Source organism: Exophiala spinifera, assembly GCF_000836115.1.
Source record: "Exophiala spinifera strain CBS 89968 unplaced genomic scaffold supercont1.7, whole genome shotgun sequence".
NCBI lineage: Eukaryota > Fungi > Ascomycota > Eurotiomycetes > Chaetothyriales > Herpotrichiellaceae > Exophiala > Exophiala spinifera.
In genome coordinates, this window is record NW_015622519.1 from 1,922,136 (window position 1) to 1,942,332 (window position 20,197).

At 52.9% G+C, this 20,197-nt stretch overlaps 7 protein-coding genes across 7 annotated transcripts; 4 read left to right on the forward strand and 3 right to left on the reverse strand.

Moving 5' to 3' along the window:
- Positions 1-574: 574 nt before the first annotated feature.
- Positions 575-1,207, forward strand: PV08_09696 (uncharacterized protein; the record flags this gene model as incomplete). Its single annotated transcript, XM_016384012.1, has 1 exon — positions 575-1,207. The coding sequence occupies one exon, from the start codon at positions 575-577 to the stop codon at positions 1,205-1,207; it is 633 nt and encodes a 210-aa protein (XP_016232635.1).
- Positions 1,208-1,690: 483 nt separating this feature from the next.
- PV08_09697 (uncharacterized protein) lies at positions 1,691-3,457 on the reverse strand (the record flags this gene model as incomplete). The annotated part of the gene is made up of 1 exon (XM_016384013.1): positions 1,691-3,457. The coding sequence occupies one exon, from the start codon at positions 3,455-3,457 to the stop codon at positions 1,691-1,693; it is 1,767 nt and encodes a 588-aa protein (XP_016232636.1).
- An 818-nt stretch (positions 3,458-4,275) lies between these two features.
- PV08_09698 (uncharacterized protein) lies at positions 4,276-5,475 on the forward strand (the record flags this gene model as incomplete). Its single annotated transcript, XM_016384014.1, has 3 exons — positions 4,276-4,672; positions 4,758-4,826; positions 4,919-5,475. The coding sequence occupies 3 exons, from the start codon at positions 4,276-4,278 to the stop codon at positions 5,473-5,475; spliced, it is 1,023 nt and encodes a 340-aa protein (XP_016232637.1).
- Positions 5,476-6,590: 1,115 nt separating this feature from the next.
- PV08_09699 (uncharacterized protein) lies at positions 6,591-9,957 on the reverse strand (the record flags this gene model as incomplete). The annotated part of the gene is made up of 3 exons (XM_016384015.1): positions 6,591-7,416; positions 7,466-8,038; positions 8,087-9,957. 3 exons carry the CDS (start codon positions 9,955-9,957, stop codon positions 6,591-6,593), a joined length of 3,270 nt encoding a protein of 1,089 aa, XP_016232638.1.
- A 651-nt stretch (positions 9,958-10,608) lies between these two features.
- Positions 10,609-12,141, reverse strand: PV08_09700 (uncharacterized protein; the record flags this gene model as incomplete). The annotated part of the gene is made up of 1 exon (XM_016384016.1): positions 10,609-12,141. The coding sequence occupies one exon, from the start codon at positions 12,139-12,141 to the stop codon at positions 10,609-10,611; it is 1,533 nt and encodes a 510-aa protein (XP_016232639.1).
- Positions 12,142-12,513: 372 nt separating this feature from the next.
- On the forward strand, positions 12,514-13,005 carry PV08_09701 (uncharacterized protein; the record flags this gene model as incomplete). Its single annotated transcript, XM_016384017.1, has 2 exons — positions 12,514-12,840; positions 12,895-13,005. The coding sequence occupies 2 exons, from the start codon at positions 12,514-12,516 to the stop codon at positions 13,003-13,005; spliced, it is 438 nt and encodes a 145-aa protein (XP_016232640.1).
- An 846-nt stretch (positions 13,006-13,851) lies between these two features.
- On the forward strand, positions 13,852-14,950 carry PV08_09702 (uncharacterized protein; the record flags this gene model as incomplete). Its single annotated transcript, XM_016384018.1, has 4 exons — positions 13,852-13,881; positions 13,929-14,003; positions 14,071-14,306; positions 14,359-14,950. The coding sequence occupies 4 exons, from the start codon at positions 13,852-13,854 to the stop codon at positions 14,948-14,950; spliced, it is 933 nt and encodes a 310-aa protein (XP_016232641.1).
- Positions 14,951-20,197: the final 5,247 nt, after the last annotated feature.

Genomic DNA, 20,197 nt, shown 5'->3' on the forward strand with positions numbered 1-20,197 from the left:
CTGTGGAAAAGAGCACTCGCACTATTCCTCTTTCAGAAACTGCGGCCAGTCGTTCGAGAAAATCAATCCCCGTAGCAGTGTTGTAGCTGAATTGCTTGTCGGGCAATGAAGCTGGACTGCTCCATATTCCGTTCATGATCACACGACCGTCGGCGAGGCCGCAGTCTCTGCTGCGAGCTATCGTCAAACAAAGTGTTCGTGAGATCCTACGCCCAAGCAGATGCATAGCTGACTTGGTTTCCCTAGTCTGTTCTTCCCCGAACTCAGCGTCGATGCAAGCATACGCCTCCAGTATGGGCAGATGCGAAGAAGCAAGAGAGGTTCGCTGAAAAAGGCGTACCAGGCTTTCTCTCAGCCAACACCTTTCAAGAAACATACACGAAATATGCTCAACACTTGTGTGACAAGTTGACGGAATACACCCAAGGCAGGTTTCTCCCCGGGGACCTTTCTGAGAATCATTGAACTGACATCTTGCTCAACAGGAACACCGGATGAACACACTCAGACTAGGACTCTTCATTGGCAGAATGCCCACCGAGCCGACCGAGCAGCTCTTTATAACCATGCAGCCATGGCAGACCATACCCTTTTCTTCTGGGAGTCCCTAACAGACAGTCAAGATCCGGTAGAGCGACGTCCGGGAGTGCAAACGGCCAAGAACATAGAATCGGACTTTGGATCTCTCGAGAACCTGCGCTCCGAATTCCTCGAGATTGCAGACGCCATGTTCGGCAACGGGTTCGTATGGCTCATGAAGCCCGCGTCGTTCGGTGGTATGACAATTCTCGCCACATACAACGCCGGTAGCCCGTGGCCTCAGGCAGCGCCACGAAGAGACACCCAAGACATGGCCAATTTCAACGGTCGAGAGGTGGCGGATCAGCTGAAGAACGCAGCGCGTGTGGTCGAGGGGTCGCGGACGGCCGGCCACAGTGGTCGCTTCAGCATGTACCAGTCCAACAAGTTTGTCGGTGCTCTCAACGCCACGCCCATTCTCTGCGTTAATGTCTGGCAACACCAGTGGATTCCGGATTATGGCATGCTGGGGAAGCGTGCATATTTGACTGCGTGGTGGGACAGCATTGATTGGCAAAAGGTCGAAGAACGACTTGTTCATGCCGAGACTGAAAACTACTATGGTGGCAGACGCACGAAGAACATTGCAAGCATCGAGGCTGTCGGAAGAGGTATGGGCGATATCTAACCTCGCCATGATGCGGGACCTCTCTTCTGTCTGGAGCCCTGACTTCGGAACCCCATCACTCTACGGATCTTATTCAAAAGTGAACATCAATTGTAGAACATTTTGGATGGTGTATTAATACTGTCAAGATTATGTAGACCAACCACACACATATCAGCGGTACTCTCGCCTCACTCATGAATCTGCGTTTTCAGCCTCTGGTGTCGTCCCGCGTGATCGTGACCAGACTCGAGCGGCCTTCATCATCAGACAATTGGACTTGCCTAGCCTTGCGCCTACACTATGCCGGAAAGCCGCAGGTCCGGCGACATCTATCGCGGTTGGCCAGCTTCGTGATAGAACCTACGGAAACATTGATGATAGTCACATCAAACACGTCCTTTCCAGTCGACTCGGACCTGCGAGACATACCTAGCATGCAGTGCAGGCTTCGTTGAGGGGCCGGTGATCTTTTGTTGTTCTATTCGGTCCTTGGGCTATCTCTCAGTCCCAATACCTAATGATACCATCCAATCCACCCGTAGCGACTTTGCTCGTTTCCTGCCCGTGCCACGCGACGCAGGTCACTGCACCGGTGCCCTCTCCACCGGCCTGAATCTTATGCCACATCTTGCCCGTCTTCCAGTCCCAAAAGCACACAAACCCGCCGGTGTCGCCTGAGGCAATGATGCCCCCGTCAGGCGAGATGGCCACGTCAATCGCGTAACCACTCGTGTTGTGTCCACGGAAACCCTTTTTGCGATTTTGTCGGAACTTGTCGCCCGCCGCGTACACGACGATCTGGTTGTCCGCGCTCTGAAAGGCAACACTCTTCCCACTCGGGTGCGGCGCCGCCCTCACCAGCGCATACATGCTGGGATCAGCGATGAACTTGATGGGGACAGGGATGCCGTATTCCCAGGCCCTCAATGACTTGTCGTCAGAGGTCGATATGAACCTCCGGCCTTCGTCGACGAATGTGAGCGTGTTGATGGGTCCGAGATGGTGATCGTATTCCTGCGTTAGTTCGCCGGATCTCGTGTCGAACTGGACAATCTTTTTATCTGACATGCCGGCAATAAATTCGTTGCCGTCCGGATGGAAGCGTAGGGTATGTGGCGTCTTGCCGGTCGTGAAGCGTGATATGCATTTACCGGTCTCGGTGTCCCAAAGCTTCATTTGGCGGTCATAAGAGGCAGAAAGGAACTTACGACCAGAAGAATGGAAGTCGGTGTCTGTGATTGCTTTGTTGTGGCCGGAGAATGTGCGCAATAATGTTCGGTCGTGGTGTGCATCCCAAAGGGCGATTTTGGAGTCGGCAGAAGAGGACAGTAGGAGGTGAGATGATCGAGGAATAAAGCGTAAAGACGTGATAGGTTTGGTGTGGTATTTGTACACATGGATGAGTTTCTTTGGGGCGTAGTTCTGTATAGATCCGGGTTCTTTGCGCAGGTCGATGTCCAGGTCTTGGGGAACATGCATGTACGTACGGCCTTGGTAGTCGAACTCCGAGGCACCGTGAAACTCTGTGGTTTCGGCGACACTCGAGTCTTCAGCATATGCCGTGGCTTCCTTGGGAGGCGGCGGGAGGGGGTCGAGTCCTTCTTCTACCCATTCTTCGTCGGAGGCGAGTTCCTGATCAGCGGCGGCTTCGGCTTGCTCGTATGCTACATCGTCACTTGTGTATTTTGCCCAAGGCCCAAGATAAGCGCCTTCACCGTCCACTATGCTGCTGTCCCCCTTCTTCTGTCTCTTGGCTCGAATCATTGCACTCTCCTCCTTCGTGTGTCGTATCTCTACGAAATCCTTTCCGCCGTATTTTGCGGCCGCCTCTAGGTTCCCGACGTAGGCGCCGTTTAAGCTAGGATCTTTCGAGTAGCCAAGACTCTGAAAGGTGTGATGCTGTGTTTTGAAAGTGGCTTCGGACATGGCAGTCTCTTCGGCGTGCCCCGTGAGGACATTCTTGCGTTTGAGGGCGTTTCCCGTGGACGATTTGAAAGGGTTGATCGGGCCTTGCGACGGCCTTGAGAGGTTGTCGTATGTGGCATTATATGTGAGCGCATTGCTGGTGGGATTTGCCAGCATTATCTGCATTTCACTTGCGTCCTGTAGTACGTTAGGTCGACCAGCACTGTGCTTCAAGATCAAAGACCAAACCTCTGTGAAAACGTCTGGCGCAGCGTTTATGGGTTTTGGCTGTGCCCGAGTAGGCTGGGCTATTGGAGTCTCGTCATCGCTCGATTCGTAGCCCACGCCGAGAAGACCGGACATGGTGATGACAAGGTCTCTTCGGGCGAGATACGTCTGGCTATGCTATGATTGAGTGTACGTTTCGAGAATGCGACAACAGTCTTCTTCAGCAAGAAACTTACCCGCAGACGGTAATCGATAAAAAGTTAAGGCACGTGACATTGTCGGACTACCTTCCTCAGTTAGAATAGTTTTCTCAGCCTTAAGGCTTTGTGAAAATACCTGTTGAAATAATAGACTAAAAAGCCTATAAGGCTCCATAACACCACTTAAACTCTAAGCGCCATTAGGGTCACTTACCCCTAGAGACTCGGGGCCTTACCTCGCCAGGACCTTTCTTGACGACCGAGTACCGTAGAAACGAGTGGACACGTTACGGAGAATCCATGTACATACATTGAGCCCTCGGAGTTCCTCTGTTCATCAGTTCACCTGTCCATCTACCCACGACAAAGGAAGCGCACTTATGCCGCTGATGCTTGGGGACATGATCTACGAGAACTTCCAGGCTATCGACCATTTCGAGACTAGACGCCACGCTACAGACCACATATGATCCAATCAGTCCATGATTGAAGCACCGAGGACATTAATGGCTGCCATGACAAAGAAGCAGTGACCTGCCATTAGTGATGTCGAGCGCACACATCCTGCATATCTCCAAGTTATGCGCGATCGTGCTGGGTGAGATGACTAATTTCCCACCCCGTCCAATGGATACGGACGAGTACAGTACAGGGGGTCAAGCCTAGGAAAAAGCCTGACTGCACCACCTCTGCATAGCCTTTCTTCATTACCACCGCAGGGTCGTCTCGTTGTTGCACGCGAAAGAAGGAAAAATGACACGCCTGGCTCCGTACCTCGAACAGCACAGACCCGAAACCCTCAATGGTCCAGGGGACGCCCGGCCAACAGCCGCCCAGGTCGTCGAGGATCAAGGACTCGTAGCAAGTCCCGAATGGAGTGGCAGGGTCATTCTCGTTACAGGGTGCTCGCCAGGAGGTCTCGGAGCCGACACCGCCAAAGCTCTTCATCTGACCAGTGCGGACGTCTACATCACCGCCAGGGACATCGCCAAGGGTAAGCAGGTTGCCGATGAGATCCTAGCGGACGGCAAGCCGGGAAAGGTCTCTGTGATCGACATGGACTTGGGGTCATTGGCGAGCGTCCGAGCCGGAGCGGAAGAATTTCTCCGCCAGAGCGAAGGCAAGCTCAACGTCCTGATCAACAATGCAGGTATGTGCCAATGGACCGAGGGAGTAGGGGGCGTCCTGGGATTAGGAATGTTCACACTTATTGACTCCTTCTTGGTTCTGTTCAGGAATAATGGCCTGCCCACAGGGCAAAACTGCAGATGGCTTCGAACTTCAATTCGGCACCAACCATCTAGGTATGTTGAGTTGTCATCTTGGCCCGACCATTTTCAAGATTCGCATGAACTTTTCCGTTCCCTGACGCTTTTTCACGTTCCGACCCCCTCAGCCCATTTCTATCTCTTCCACCAAGTCAAAGACGCCCTTCTGGCCTCGTCGACCCCGTCGTTCAACTCCCGCGTCATCTCGGTCGCCTCGGCTGCCCACAGATACGGTCCGCTCGACTTTGATGATCTCAACCGCGAGCGCACCGAGTACGTGCCGATAATCGACTACGGCCGATCCAAGCTCGCCAACATCTACTTTGCGAACGAACTGGACCGGCAATATCAGTCGCAGGATCTACGAGCGTTTAGCCTGCATCCAGGAGGAATTCTCACGCCTCTCGCGAGACACCTGGCCAACACCCAAGACATCTTGGACGATCCCGGTCTGGTGAAGACGTTGAAGAATCCCGCGCAAGGCGCCGCCACCACCGTCTGGGCCGCGGTGGCCAAAGAGTTGGAGCGCAAGGGAGGACTTTACCTTGACGAGGTCGCCGAAGCCGTGCCTACCCCGCCAGATGCGCCCTATTACGCCGGAGGCTACAGTCGAGACGCTTTCAACCCCGAGGCGGAGAAAAGGCTCTGGGCTGAAAGCCTGAGATTGACAGGTTTGAGCGAGTGAAATGCCGGACGAAACGAATGTTGACAGCACAATTTTTGTTTTTTCAATATCAACCTCGAGACATTCATTGTGACTTTGGCGATTTCGGGGGGAGACGGGGAATTCTACTACGAGAAAGAACTTGACACCGCCCAAAGAGGGAGGAAGAACCAGATCGGTGGTGACAACACGGACTTGTGGCCGCAGAGAAGGCGTTGAATGATATCCGTACACTACCGTCATCGTTCGTTTTTCAACACAACCTACATAGGTAATTAAGCTAAATGGATCTGGTGAAAAATACATAAGACACTGACTGACGGGCGGGCAGGCTGCGTAGCTGACTCGATGGGGAAGAGACATCATGAATATATGCATACGTGTAAGTGATGTCCCCAAGGGGAGGCAAAAGTACCTAGTATATGTTACAATTTCCTCTTCACGACTCACGACTCACGGCTCACGGCTCACTGCTCGCGACTCGTCGTTACTCGGCAATCAGATACTCAATACTCAATCCTGGCATACTCCATCGTGCCGCAGCAGGTACAGTGGGACAACACATACTCCATACGAGGTTCCCCTTCCCCATTCCCCATCCCACATTCACTGTACCTATCTTTGTAGCCTGCACCGAGCACTTGTCTACTCCCGTGTCAAGCCTGGCCTCCCTCTACAAACTTGATTTAGCTGGGCCATAGCCTGAAATCAGGCCAAATGTCCACCATCCATGACTGCATTTTCGTAATCAAGAACCCAAAAGGCTGGGATAATGTAGGTGGTTGATATGCGAACCCAAGAAACCTTGCTGGTCTTCAAGGATGCAATGCTTATGCTTATAGCACTCCGAAAAACAAAGCCGAAAGTAGTTGGGGTCTTGTGGTTGCTTACGCACCAGATCCCATCAATAGTACATTTTCAAACTGCCCTTGCTAGGTATGAGTAGATGCAGTCAACGGAAACCACGGCTTCCAAAAGCTCTGCATCCCAGTAGTGAGTGCGTTTTGGGATACGACTCTGTCGCGAACCCGCCTCAAGGCTGAGAAGTCAGTGGCGTGTCAAAAGTACCATTGGACCTCCTTGAACTTTTTTCGTTAATACACTTTTGAAGCCACAGCTTGACCCCAAGACCGCTTTCAATCCTCGTCATCATCATCTGCATAACGCGGTCCTCCAGCTGCTGGTGTAGGCGCATCAAATGCACCACTGGCATACGGAGTCGGTGCGCTTGCTGCAGGTGTAGGAGCATCAAACCCAAGACGGTTGTGGCCGAGTGGATCCCTATTTGCACCCTTCGCAAAACTTGGCGCTGGTGTTGGTGCATCCTGAACACCGGCTCCAGGTGTCGGGGCACTAAGGTAAGGGGTGTAAGCGTCATCGTCGTAACGACCAGAAGCAGCTGGCGTTGGTGCTGACATGCCAGGCGTGGGAGCGTCATAGGGGCGTGCCGAGGGAGTAGGTGCAGACGCGGCATTGCCAGGACCACCCCAAGCAGGTGTACGCGACGATGAAGAGCCATAAGCAGGCGTCCTTGAGCCTGCTGCAAAGGCATCAAACCCAGAATTTCCGGAAGAGCTGAAGCCATGATCGGCCCCATAAGGAGTCTTTGCACTTGAACTCCAAGCTGGTGTGCGGCTGCCCGTGGTGCCGTAGTTGCCCGCGCCGCCATAAGAAGTCATCCCGCCACCGCCATAGGATGTCTGAGATCCTGATGGCCCTTTCCACGCCGGAGTGCGACCAGAGTCTAGGCCAGAACCGCCAGCGCCACCCCAAGCAGGTGTTCTTGATGAAGCACCCCATGCAGGAGTGCGACCACCATCCATGACGCCAGCAGGAGTTCGCCCGCCAAAGCCTCCATCGGGGATACGAGACCCTGGTGCACCGGAGCCTGAACGCATGGCTGGGGGCCCACCCCGTTGTCGAATCCAATCCTCGTATCTCGTTTTAGCCTGAGTGTTGGTGCTGCAAACAAATTAGCATTATTCCAATATCTTGATTGGGGAACACATACTCAACGATGGAAAGGTCAAATTTGCTGAGGTTGATGGTCTTGTTTTTGGTCTGAAGTTCAAGTCTTGCTTCCCCGGCCGTCGTTTCTTTGACTATCGCACGGTGACCTTTGTAAGTGCCCTTGTTGATGTGGACATGTCGTCCTTGAAGCGGGTCGCGGCCAGGTCGTTGAGGCGGAGCCATGGACATGTCTGGACGCTTCATCTGCAAGGCAGGGTTCATTTTTGTGAGATCCGTGGTAGGTGCTGTGATACGACCACCCTTTGCAGCGGTTGTGATCACGTTACTACATCTTGCAACCCAGATACCAGAATTCTCGATTCCAAGTTTGTTGTGGGCAAACACGTATCCTCGGTGGATGTGCAATATGGTGCCGCTCTTGCCCTCGCCGCCAGATTCACGAACAACATCACCCACTCGAATCTCGGAACCGTTCTTGTCTGTAGCCACGGCATTTCTCCGAGTTTCAATCCTATGGACCTGTGAAGGCATTCTTGTTGTGAGTGAACCATTTTGGTCCAATAACCGTATCGATTCACGGTCAGCTCTGATGACGCAGCCAGCGGTGGTAGGACTGTCAACGGGTTAGTAAAGACTAGAACATTTCTCGAGCAGGACTTACTCGATCTGGACCAGTTCCTGAACATCGAATTTACTGGTTCCAGCACCCCCGCTGCCACCATCTGTAGCTTCTCGAAGATCTTTGCTGAAAACAGTGATCTCCTCATTGCTCGTGTTGGTGAGAACAGTGACTTTGTCGTCTTTAATGCGAAGAACCATTCCGACTTCGTCGCGATATTTACTGCCTCCAATGATCTTGACGTTGTCGCCTTCTCTGAAACGTTTCCGTAACCCCTTTACCGGCACCTCGACAAGCTGACCGGCTAGTTCGCCTTCGGATACCATGATAGACACGATGTTACCCTTGACAGCCTCTGTCCTGCCTATGATGCCCCTCTGTTCGCCCTCATACACCTCAACTTCATCGCCGGGCAGGAAACTGCCTTCTGCTGTTGTGTTCCGTAGACTGTGTGCGAGGGATTCCAGGTCCAAAGTTTCGGTACCATCGGCCGCAGTTTTCGTGAGTTTCGTGATCTCGTCCAACCTCGGGTTCACGTTCTCGGTGGTGAGGAGCTGTAGTTTGAAGTCTTTGATCAAGAAGCCATCTTCGTACTGGTCGCCTTTGTATGTCCAACTCTTATTAGAGAGACCTCTATTCTGCTGCACAAATCTGTCATGCCTTTTCCTGGCTTCAGCCTCGTTGAACAGCCGCTGAGGCGGCCGATTGGTAACACTGTTCCCGGCACCGAACGCATTCGGACGCTTGCGCTTACCATCTGGGCCGAGTGGACGGGTGAGATCCTCATCGGCTCCATATGCGAGCCTCGGAACAAGTCGCACTGTCACCTCGAGACCATTAGATTCAACAGCCTCTATCATGCCCAGATCACCCTGGTACAGTCCACGCTTGACACGAACGTAGCCCCCAACTTCGAGTTCTTTACTCTTGTTGATTCTCAAAAGGTCGGGCATTTCTTTGACAGGGACCAGATTCATTTTCGACCTCGGATACACATCCGGAACATTTGCCAGTGCCTCGTCAACATCAACCTTCTGCCGAGCTTCAACAAAGATATATCCAGCCATAGGCCCATCGCCGCGCTCAAACGCAGAGCAGATGCGCAGCGGTTTACGACTGTTTTGGCTCTCGAAGAATTTCCTCATGAGCCTGCTGATGATTTCGCGCTCCTTACCGGCTTTGCACCTCACACCCCAGATGCTCGGATCGTTGACATCAGGCATCAGCAAATTCTGTGGCACAAAAGAAGTATTGCTGAGTGCTGCGGTTGTTCTTCGTCCGTATCTTTCCCTGTAAGCTGCAGCCTGCTTCTCAGCATCCATAGACGCCTCCAGTTGTCGCTGTCGGTCCAGCTCTCTGTGCCGCGCATCATCCTGGTCGGCTTCCGGCGGAATGTCATCGTCGGGGTGTGTATCTTGGATGAATTCGGGTCCCAGGTCGTCCTCGTCAGCCTCGATCTCATCGTCATCCTCGTCGACTTCGGCTTCTTCTTCGAAGAACTGGTTCAGCCCTCGTCGTCTACGCTTTCGAGGCCGGCTTGTGACTGCGTCCTCGTCCTCGTCCTCCTCGTCTTCTTCATCCTCTTCATCGTCGTCCCCATTCAGGTCTTCGCCCTCGCCTTCATCATCCTCATCGTCATCCGCTTTTGCGTCCTCTTCGGCGTCTGCGTCATCGTCGTCTAGCGGAGGTTGCGGTTTTCGACCGGACGAAGACGACCGTTTTCCATTGGTTCTGGAAGTGCTGCGCCGTTCGTCTTCCGAATCACTGGCGTCTCGTTTCGATCGTTGTGGCTTAGAGTCTACCGCATCATCTTCAGCGTCGGAGCCAGCCTCAACTCCAGGGTTGAAGTCGTTGTCAGACTCCTCATCATCACCACCAAAATCTTGGTTGAGCCATGATTGACCCGAAGCCATATCTGCTACCTGGAACAGAAAATTCACAAGGTAGGATCAAGATCCGGTGGATGACTGTTTGGGCCAAGTAGAGATATAGTCTTAAGGGTCAGGGTCAAGTCAATGGTGAAGACAAATGGCTTGCCAAAAGTTTCGAGCTGTTGTTTGGCATCCCTTGGAGCGCGAATGCAGGTGCCACCTGCGCTCGCTTTACTTGCCGGAAGGGGGCAATTCAAGATCACGTGATGATTCCTCTGGTTCCTCGGTCGCGGTCGCAGCTCGAGATATCCTTACATTGCCCAATACACTCGTCAAACTCTGTAAGTATGATTGAGACTATACTACGGGAGGCACCTTCACAGATACATGGCCTTGATGGCGAACTGCTCCACTGCTGAGTCGAGCCTCCAAGTACAGTTAGTGCAATGCTTTCCAACATAGTCGAGTTAGGAACAAAGGGAATCAAGCGATCGCGGGGACTCAAGATTGCCAACATGCCGAGTTGGTCATACTGATTGTGGTACAGGTACTGGATAATGAGACATCCGTACATGTAAAGCATGCTTTCCCTCAAATCTTCGCATACATCCCTTTGAAGTTGCAGAATCCATCGTGCAATGCTTTTCCTTAAGCTGCAGTTTCATTTCGTGATTTTCTCGGATTTTCTCCGTTTTACTCCATTATCTGCCTCTTCTCAGGAACCTCCCTGTAGAAGCCAGCAACTAGGAATGCGAGTTCAAGCGCTTGCTTTTCGTTCAACCTGGGATCGCAGAACGTAGTATAGTTCAAGCTCAGGTCTTCTTCAGTTAATTCCTCAGCACCACCGACACACTCAGTCACAGCCTCGCCCGTCAACTCTAGATGGACTCCACCAAGATAGCTGGACATAGATCGATGAATTGTCAAAGCTTGTTTCAACTCAGACAAGATATCACTGAACCGTCGGGTTTTGAAAGTCGTCGTTCCGTTCGTGGACCTGCCATCGGTGCTGGGGCCTGTGACAGTTGCATTTCGCCCGTTTCCGTGCATGGGGTCACATTGCCAGACGACTGTATCTCTATGCGCCGAAGCCTGAACGGCTCGGATATGTCCCGGTAGGTGAGCAGCGATCTTATCGTGGCCATAGCGAGTGATCAAGACGATCTTGCCAACTTCATGCGACGGGTTGAGGATATCGAGCAAAGGTACCAAGTCAGTGGCTGGCATGCTGGGTCCTACTTTTACCCCGATTGGATTGGCGATGCCCCGGAAGAACTCGACATGCGAATGCGTTAGTTGGCGTGTCCGGTCTCCGATCCAGATGAAATGTGCCGAGGTGTCGTAATAGCCCTTCGTTGGAGGTAGAGGTGGTGGAAGCTGCGTGGGCAGAGAAGTTTTCCTGTGCTTGTTTGGTGATGCATTGGGTTTCGAAGGTATCGTAGGTGGCGCTGCGTTCGAGGGATGTTTGAACAGCCGAGTCAGAGATTGCTCGTACTCGAGCAACAGACCCTCATGTGACGTGAACAAGTCTACAGTCTCCAGACCTCCGCCCGTGTCAAGTCCTATCGTGCGCATCATATCAAGAGTGTCCGTGATCCGTTCGACGATGGCCTGATAATGATCTCGGACTGTGGGATCTCGTACGTGACCCAGACTCCAGTCTAGAGGGGCATGTAGATCAGCCAGCCCCGACGACAGTGCGGCCCTGAGATAATTCTGTGTCGCCGCAGAGTGGAAGTAAGCGTCGACGAGTCTTTTAGGATCGGGCTCGCGCGCCACAGGGTCTGGTTCGTAGCTGTTCAGGATGTCTCCTCGAAAGCTGGGCATAGTAACACCTTCGATGGTTTCCATAGGCGAGGAACGCGGCTTTGCGTACTGGCCAGCCATCCTCGCCACACGCACTACCTTCTTCTTAGCACCGTAGATGAGGACCAGAGACATTTGCAACAACAGCTTGACCTTGGCTTCGATCATGTCTTGGTTGCAATAGTCGAACAGCTCTGCGCAGTCACCACCCTGCAGCAGGAAGGCATTGCCCTGGGCCACCTCCCGCAATTCGTTCTTCAGTTTCACAATCTCTCTCGGTGTCACCAGGGGTGGAAGCGTGTTTAGCTTCCCAACAGCATGTTCGAAGGAGGCTGTGTCTTTGTAGGAGACAGACTGGACTATGGGTCTCCCTTTCCAGCTCGATGGTGACCAGACACTTGGATTTTCATTCCGGGCCATATGGAAACAATGCGTAACGGTAAGTCCCTGTGGCTGATTTGATGTAGCGAGCAATACCAGATGTAAAAGTGTCCGTGATTGACTGGTACCCTTGTCACGACCTGGATCTCGCTTCTAGACTTGAGACTTTCGACTACGTCTTCAGCACGCGTGTCATGTACCAAGCGTATCTCTCAGTGAATTCTGGCGTTCTGAAATGGGGGTGTTTTGGCTGAAAAAAGTTATGACTCTGCGTGTAGAAGGGAGACTCTGGTGTTGCATTTGACACTATTCCCTTTTTGGATTTTTATGTGTTGACCAAGTTCCTCTGTCTACTCCGCAGTCAAGTTCAATCGATTTCGATCTCTGACACGACCGAACAGCGTCCGCACCATGGCTGAACCAATTCCATCGGCCACTGCAGCTGCAGATGCTGGCGACGATGAAACCGCCCAGAATCTCCCTCCCAACGCCGAAGATCGCAAGGCTGCAGCTGCGCTCAATGCACTCAATGCGACTGGCATGTCGCACGAGAATGGAGACAGTGCTACTAAAGGTCCTTCTGCCGCTGACCAGGAGGCCCTGGGAAAGGCTATGTCTAGGTTAGAAATAGCAAGTGGTGTGAGCAAGAAGAAGGAGGACAGCAAGAAGACCGAGGCGAAGAAAGAGGTGGAAACAAAGAAGAAGGTCAAGATTGCTTCCGAGGACGTCAACTTCCTAGTACGTTGTTAGATACTTCTTGTTACAGGCCACGTACTAACACTCTAATCGTAGGTCGAAGAACTGGACCTCACGAAGAACAAAGCGACAGAACTGTTGCGGTCTCACGATGGTGACGCAACTCTGGCTGTCAAGGCCTTTATCGCCCCGTCGGTGAAAGTCTGAAGCACGACACAATCACATTACTCGGGAAGCATGTCAATCTATTGCTCAGTGCAACATGAAAGGCGCACCCCAACGTGTCCCACCTATAGCCACTCAACGACATGTCTCGTCTGGTACATCACTCCGAGAGGACTGCTTGGGAAGATGTTTGAGTGCTCTCAGATGCCGGCTATCTGGCGGTAGGGCGAGTTGAAGTTGCGAGTTGCCCAGAAGAAGAACAAGACAAAGAAAGGCTGCAGGGTCGGGACACGGGACAATGCCACCGCTACGAAGACCATCTAGACTTGGAACACGCAAAAGGTTCCTTTCAGTTAGGGCGGTTAGGGACGCGGAAAGTGACCGCTGGTCAAACCGTCAATCTTACGCAGACCACTTCTCAGGTTCGATGTCCATTTCGGTCTCCGAGGGCCACAGGCCCTTCATGCTATAGAGTCCCAATCAAGCAAAGCAGGGTACAGGATCTGAATTTGTGCTCGGCCGAGTTTTGGGGCTCCTGATGATCGGCTCTTCTTCGGCTTATATAGATAGATTTCCAACGATGCCGTGTAGAGTCTTTCTGGCGAGGTTCAACCGTGATCCCACTAAAAGCCTAATAGCTCGTCGAGAGCGTTGCTTGACATGGGCCCGTTACTATGCATGATAGCTTGAACCCGCTGGCACATCCTGTGTACAGGATCAAGTCGTCGTAGCCGGTCTTGGCAGATCTGCCGCTACGATGATATAATTTGAGACGATCCGTCATCGATGTCCTCCCTCCGGAAAGCAACATACCACTGTGATCTTTGAGGTCTATATCAACCAGATTTTCAGACTGTAGGCTCCATCATCGCGACATAGTGTGAAGCAATGGGACTGCAAGAGTGGACCGTGAAGGAGGTTAGTCCCGTCACCGCGGGGAACCTCACATACTCACACTTGGCCAGGCGTACTACGCTTCGAAATGTAGTCTCGGCGAGGGTCCGTACTACACGCCAGAGCGACATGAGCTTCGATATATGGTGGGTGGCACAGACCGCATCAACGAGGGCCGGAAAACACGTTCTGTGAGACTAAGCTATGACGTAGGACATCAACAACAAGAAGCTGTACATCATCGACCTGAACAAAGGCCCCGAGTCGGTCAGGATACTCGACACAAAGATGCCCATTGGCGTCACGGCGAACATCGACGGCGTAGACTCTTCAGAGGTCATTCTGGCAGGAGCAAAGGACGGCGTCACAAAGTTCAACCTGAAAACCCAGGAGCATGAATACGTGGCCAAGTACTGGACTGGTCCAGATGCCGAGGACAAGACTAGAAGGTAAGGGGTCGCCGGTGTTCCATTGAGAGCGACAGCTGAAAGCCGCGTTCAGGATGCGTTCGAACGATGGCGCCGTCGACACCGAAGGTCGATTCTGGGTCGAAGCCTTTGTTGATCCTGAAATTGCTGAACTTACCAAAGAAGGCTGTCTCTTCCGACTCGACCATGACGGCACGCTACGTACCATGCACGAGAACATGACCATCCCCAATGGCATTACGTGGAATGCCGACGACAACAAGATGTTCCTCACCGACTCGCCTCCAGGTGACGTGTTCCAGTTTGACTACGATCCCCAAACCGGCGATATTTCCAACAAAAGCCTTTTCTTCCACCTCGACGAAGCGGCGCAGGGAGTCCATCCCGACGGCCACGCCATGGATGTTGAGGGTAACATCTGGCATGCCTGCTATGGGGGCTCAAAGGTCATTCGCATCTCGCCGCAAGGAGAGATTACCGGGGTGATTCACCTGCCCACACGCAACATTACATGTCCTACCTTCGTCGGCACAGAACTCTTCATCACTAGTGCAAAGGAGGCTGAGCCTGAAAAGTTCCCAGATTCTGCCCAATTTGCTGGCAATTTGTTCAGGGTGGATGTTGGTATCAACGGGATGCCGAAGTACCCGGCTCGGTTGAGGTAGATCCTGCTTCGAATCCTTGTAGGTTTCTAGAAGAGCACGAGCCGTCGACAAAATGGAAATTAAATATTGAGAAATTGAAATCTACCCTTGGCAATGCGTCGTCATCCGATTCTGGATATGCAGATGTCATCGACTTCCGTTTTTGATCCAAACAATTTCGCACGAATCGTCAGGAGGGCTCACTAGGCTATCGTCCTTGTTCTCAAGGGTATCGGCAGGGACATGAAGGCGGTGGAGGGCTGCGCCTCAAGAAGATTGCCGGTTGCCGGCCAACATACGGATACAATGAGACCCCAAAAGATGATTCGCAATCTCGAGAGCCGAACTATTGTCAATAGCAGCATTAGCGAGAGACAAGGTTAAACTTACTGATGATCATTTCGAAGCCAGGTGGTGGTGGGTAATGAGGTACATCAGGTTTGACACGACTCCCAAGTGCCAATCTCTCCAAGTCGTCCCAGCTTTCAATGCTTTCAAGGCTAGGGGTCGTCAATGCCATTTCTGGCATAGCATGGAACCATTATTGTTTCTCGAAGACGTTGTGAGCTCGGAACGACACAGGGCTGAGTTCTGGCGAAATTGAGGATCCCTCCGGCTGAGCGGCATGGAAGCTGCATCATTTGACATCGTGACCATGGATACCTTACTTTGTGGACGGCCACATGGGTATGCAGCAATGCTTGTTTGTGGTCCTGCTCGACGTCGTCACCGCATAAGTGACTGACCTTGACCATGACCAAAGGCCTAGAGCTCTGTTCCAGCGATGCAGGCAAAGCCAATGCATCAGAGGATACCTGAGTACGTCTTCCATCATTGTTGTGTCCACGACCCTTCTCCCTGTCGCCCGAAGACGCCTGACTCTAAGATCATTGTCCGTCTTGCTCAATTGTCGACATTCGGAGGCCCGCAGAAGACCGTGACCAGGTGACGACCCAAAGATGGGGCTGCCAAATTGATCCGATACAGTCCCTGGGTCGGAGGAGGGCGGTAAGCGAGGTTGGGCTACCCTTGTATGTTCAAAAAGAATCAAGATGAAGTTGTCATGACTCGGGTGCCCAGCGAGCGACGAGCTCCGCGAAACTGCGACATTAATTCAAGGCTTACCATACCACATGCGGGCATTGACACATATCCGGATAATCGCTCACTAGGTTGGCGTGGTGCCTGTGAACTGTAGACTGTGGTCTGTAGTCGGTAGTACCGCGAAACCTTAGTCTTTCCTTGTAAGTCGTAGCTCAGGGTGCGATCTCGGTCCTATTGGACGTACAGGAGCCGGTCTCGCTCCCGGGGCCTCGTGCATCGCCAGATTGAAGAAGCGTGGTCGATTTCATCGTTTGGCGAGGTTGTTCTCTGCAAGAATTGTCACATCTAGTTCATCGTGTCTAGTGCATGTAAGAAGCCAACGGTGCTGGAAATTAAAGTTGCGTCAGTGTCCAACCTCCTGGTGCCTTGCTACGGTACTGTAATTCTAAACTTCGGAGTCTTGTACCTTGCATCCTGCCCCTGGTCGTCCATCGCAGGGATTGCTGAAGACCCTGCCCCTGGGCTCCAGCCGCCGTTCAAAGTCCGGACGCTTGTCTGACCCTGGTGCCCCTGGAGGCTGACGCCATGACATGGGTGCCAGGTGTGCTGAAATCTTTTCTGAATTACGGTATGTGCACGGTGAGACCCTCGCCTCCACGTGGCTCGTTTCCCTCAGACATGGACCTTGTTCCTTGCCCGTTGCCACTTGCAACATCTTGCGTTCTCAAGGCAAATTGCAGGCTCCAATTTCGTCAGGCGTGGTTCTAGAAGCATGTGCGCGCACATTCGAAAGTGCAGTCAGGCGTCCTAGCGTTGCAGATCCTAAGTTCAGTCACGGATCCCTGTTTCAATGATTGTGGGAGGAAGCAACAACTGTGTGTGAGGTTGCTGGGAAAGCTAACGTGTTCAAGCGTCCACGTCTCTCCTGAGCCAAAATCCTAGGACGAATCTGTAGAACAACCCGAGTGAATACGGCGGTGATCGACCACATGTTACCCACCATGCTAATCCGCGCCTTTCGCTCTGCGGAGCACGAAGTTGGCGCATCCTTGAGGCACTTGTGTCATCAATACTTCGGCACCTATTTTTGTCTCCGAGACGGTGCCAGACATTTTCGAAGACGCCGCGGCCGAGGACGCTGGGCCGAAGAGGATGATCAAATGGGGAGTTTTGCACAGAGACTTGTACACGTAGATCCTTATCATGCATGATGCATCTGCATCAGAGCAGGTACGTTCAGCCGACCAACCTCTCCCTCTAGAGGCCTCAATGGCGTACAGGATCATCGAGATGATGTCGATCCAGTATCGAGATCTTGCACTAGGATGGCTAGCAAAGAATCGTCGCTTCGGCAGTCCGTGAATTTTCCGCTTCGTGAAGAAGGCCCTGCTCTAATGTTCCTCAGTTTTGGGCCGACATCAACGTGAGACAAGATAACCCGAGTTGCCTTTGACACTGCGGGACGGCATTGAAGTTTAGACCGTGTCTTTAAACCCAAAGTTCCATTTGGTGGGGATGGAGTGTGAACCATCACGGCTCGTTACGAGGTGTCAGCGAGGTACAATACGCGGGCACTCAGCCTATCTCAGATATGGCCTGGTCCACACGCAGCACCGAAGATCCCTCACAACATCGCCAATAATATACTCGTACTCCGTACTGAGCACCAAATTGCCGTTGATCACGGTGCCATTACTCGTATTCCCGTCTTCAAGGGGCAGAATTATGTCGACACTCGTAGGGGCTACCAGGTGGTGTGGATGCCTTCTTACGAGCGGGCAGCGGGCGTAGCAGAAAGGGGGTGAATTTCTCGTCTCCCGGTACTCATACATGACCAAAGAAAGGACCATCCCATCGAGGGTTGACAATTAAGCTCCTGGTCTGAAGTGAGAAGAGTTACTACGTGGAAATTTGTTAGGACGGCATGTCACCAATTCTGTGCAACTTCACTGGGTAACACAACGCGGTTTGGCACAAGATCTGAAGCTGTTGAAACCACCGTTTGTCCATCAACCTTGGTCTGGCCGTTCCATCTTCGTCCGCGCCGCCAGCTTGGGCCATCCCACGAACAATTATACTTTCGCCTACCATTGATAATCATGCTGAGACTAGGTACAGGGTTCCACCGACGACGCAGATACTTGGCAACGAAACGATCTACACGCCAGCTTCAAGAGACCTGGCCGAGCTTGTCATTGGTGGCGGTCAGCATAGAGGTGCGTTCACCAGGCCACTTGACCATAATCGCGTTGCGTACGGAGTTCCGCAGAGTAGCATAATCTACATCCTCGCACAAACGAAGGACGATCATTTGACGGGAACCAGGACAATGGCACCACGCATGGTGGCGGGCTGGCTTACTGCATGAGATGACCGCCACTGACACGGTTCCATTGCCTGCAGATTGTGACGGACGTATAACGTCACCGAAGTCAATCCTCGGCTACCAATGCTTCAAGATCTTGGGGCTGCGTGGGCCTGCCCTCAGCCATTCCTAAACGAGGAGAATCTCCTTTGTCAAGGGTCAGGCACCGTGAGACTAAGAGATTCTTTGAAGCCTGCTGCTCTTCTAGGAGCCCCGGCAGATGATGAGACGCCCCGTCCTCCGTTTGTCAGTCCGCCCGATCTGGCGATGTGAGCAAATTGGACAATATCACTACCGGCATTCTTGGATGGACTCCGAGGGCACAGACCTACAGTAAGTTCTTCCTTTGAAACTCGAATGCCAAAGCAGAAACGGCCTCGGGACGAAATACGCAATCAAAAGGGGAGTGTGACTTCCATCAGAATGGTTGCACAACGGGCTACTGCCAATGGCCCTGGGGGCCAGGGTAGCGACAAATTAGGCCCTGGGAAAATCCCAAAACAGCCGTCGTCGTTCGTACTGGCCTGTGAAGCACTTTTGATGCCTGATCCCAGGCGAAATGGCTGCATGCTCGTGGTCCAATGGGGCAACACAGCTGGGAAATACCCTAAAAGGGACCTGGCTGAGCATTTCGGCCCAAGACAGACTACTCGTGCTCGTACCTCCTGGACCCTCCTGGAGATACGAAATTTCTTTATTCGACGACGCACGTCGACGACCCTCACGGCGCTCTGCAAAGCCGACGATCGGGTGAGGCTAGCTCACTGACGAGGCTAATGCGGCCTTCATGAGTAGCTCCCATGCCTTACATGGGTGCATGGGTTCAAGTTCCGCGTCCCTGGTCGTGTCAAAACGCCATTGTTCTAACTTCTGCCCGCGCCGCCTCATGACGCCCAAAACGAGTAAGCCACGCTAGCGGGAGAGTGTGAAGCTCGAGGAGCCCACTCGTTCTCCCTACCCACCAGTCTGGACGCGATGCCGGCCCCCTGCCCAAGTCATGGGGACTTTCTCTCGTGGGCCCTCAAGGGCCCCGATCCTTGCCTCTCATGGCTAACCATTCGCAAGTTATACCTTCTACCCCTGGAGCTTTGCTGCTCGAGGACTCGCCTCTCGAGAGCCCCAGCCTCACTAGCCCTGAAATAACTCAATTGCTCGCCCCACGCCAGATTGACAGCTACCACACCTCCCCAAAGCCCAGGCGCATTCGCGGGCGCCACATCACCGCCATGCCGACCTGAGTCGCGCTAACACGCCGATACCCAGTCGCTGCCATCATGATTCATCCCGCTGGGATGGTGCCCTTAGCCCGCGCTTGTCAAAGTACGCTTCGGTCACTGAGCTAGTTTTCCTTTAGCCTGCCATCTCTGCTCGAACGTCGAAATCCGATCACGTCTGGTGTCTAGTTCCTCATCCACCCGTTGCCTGCATGATCGTTTGTGCTGTGGCTGCTTGGTGGGCGGCGCGACCCACTTCCCTATTCTCAACTGCTCCTTGCCCATCACCGATGGATTGGCCTGCGTGCCGGCGTTGGGCCAACAGGGCCCTGTCTCAAGCAACGCTCATGATCGTGACGAAGCAAAAGCCTGGCAACGCTAGAAGTCTGGAAGCATGTCTTCCATCACCTCCAGTCAAAGATTCCTTCCCGCTTCCCCGTCCCAGGAGTTGTGGCGGGTCATCAGGTCCTTGTACCTCTGCTTACCTCTGACAAAACAATGAAATATTACGAGCTGACCTCAGGCTAGCTTGTCGAAACTATCACTTTTGCTTCGCCTTCGCCGTCACGACTTTCCCGCCTGCCTGGCCCTCAATTTGCGCTTTGCGAACGGACCTCTCAGAACCAGGGTCTACTTTTGGTGAAT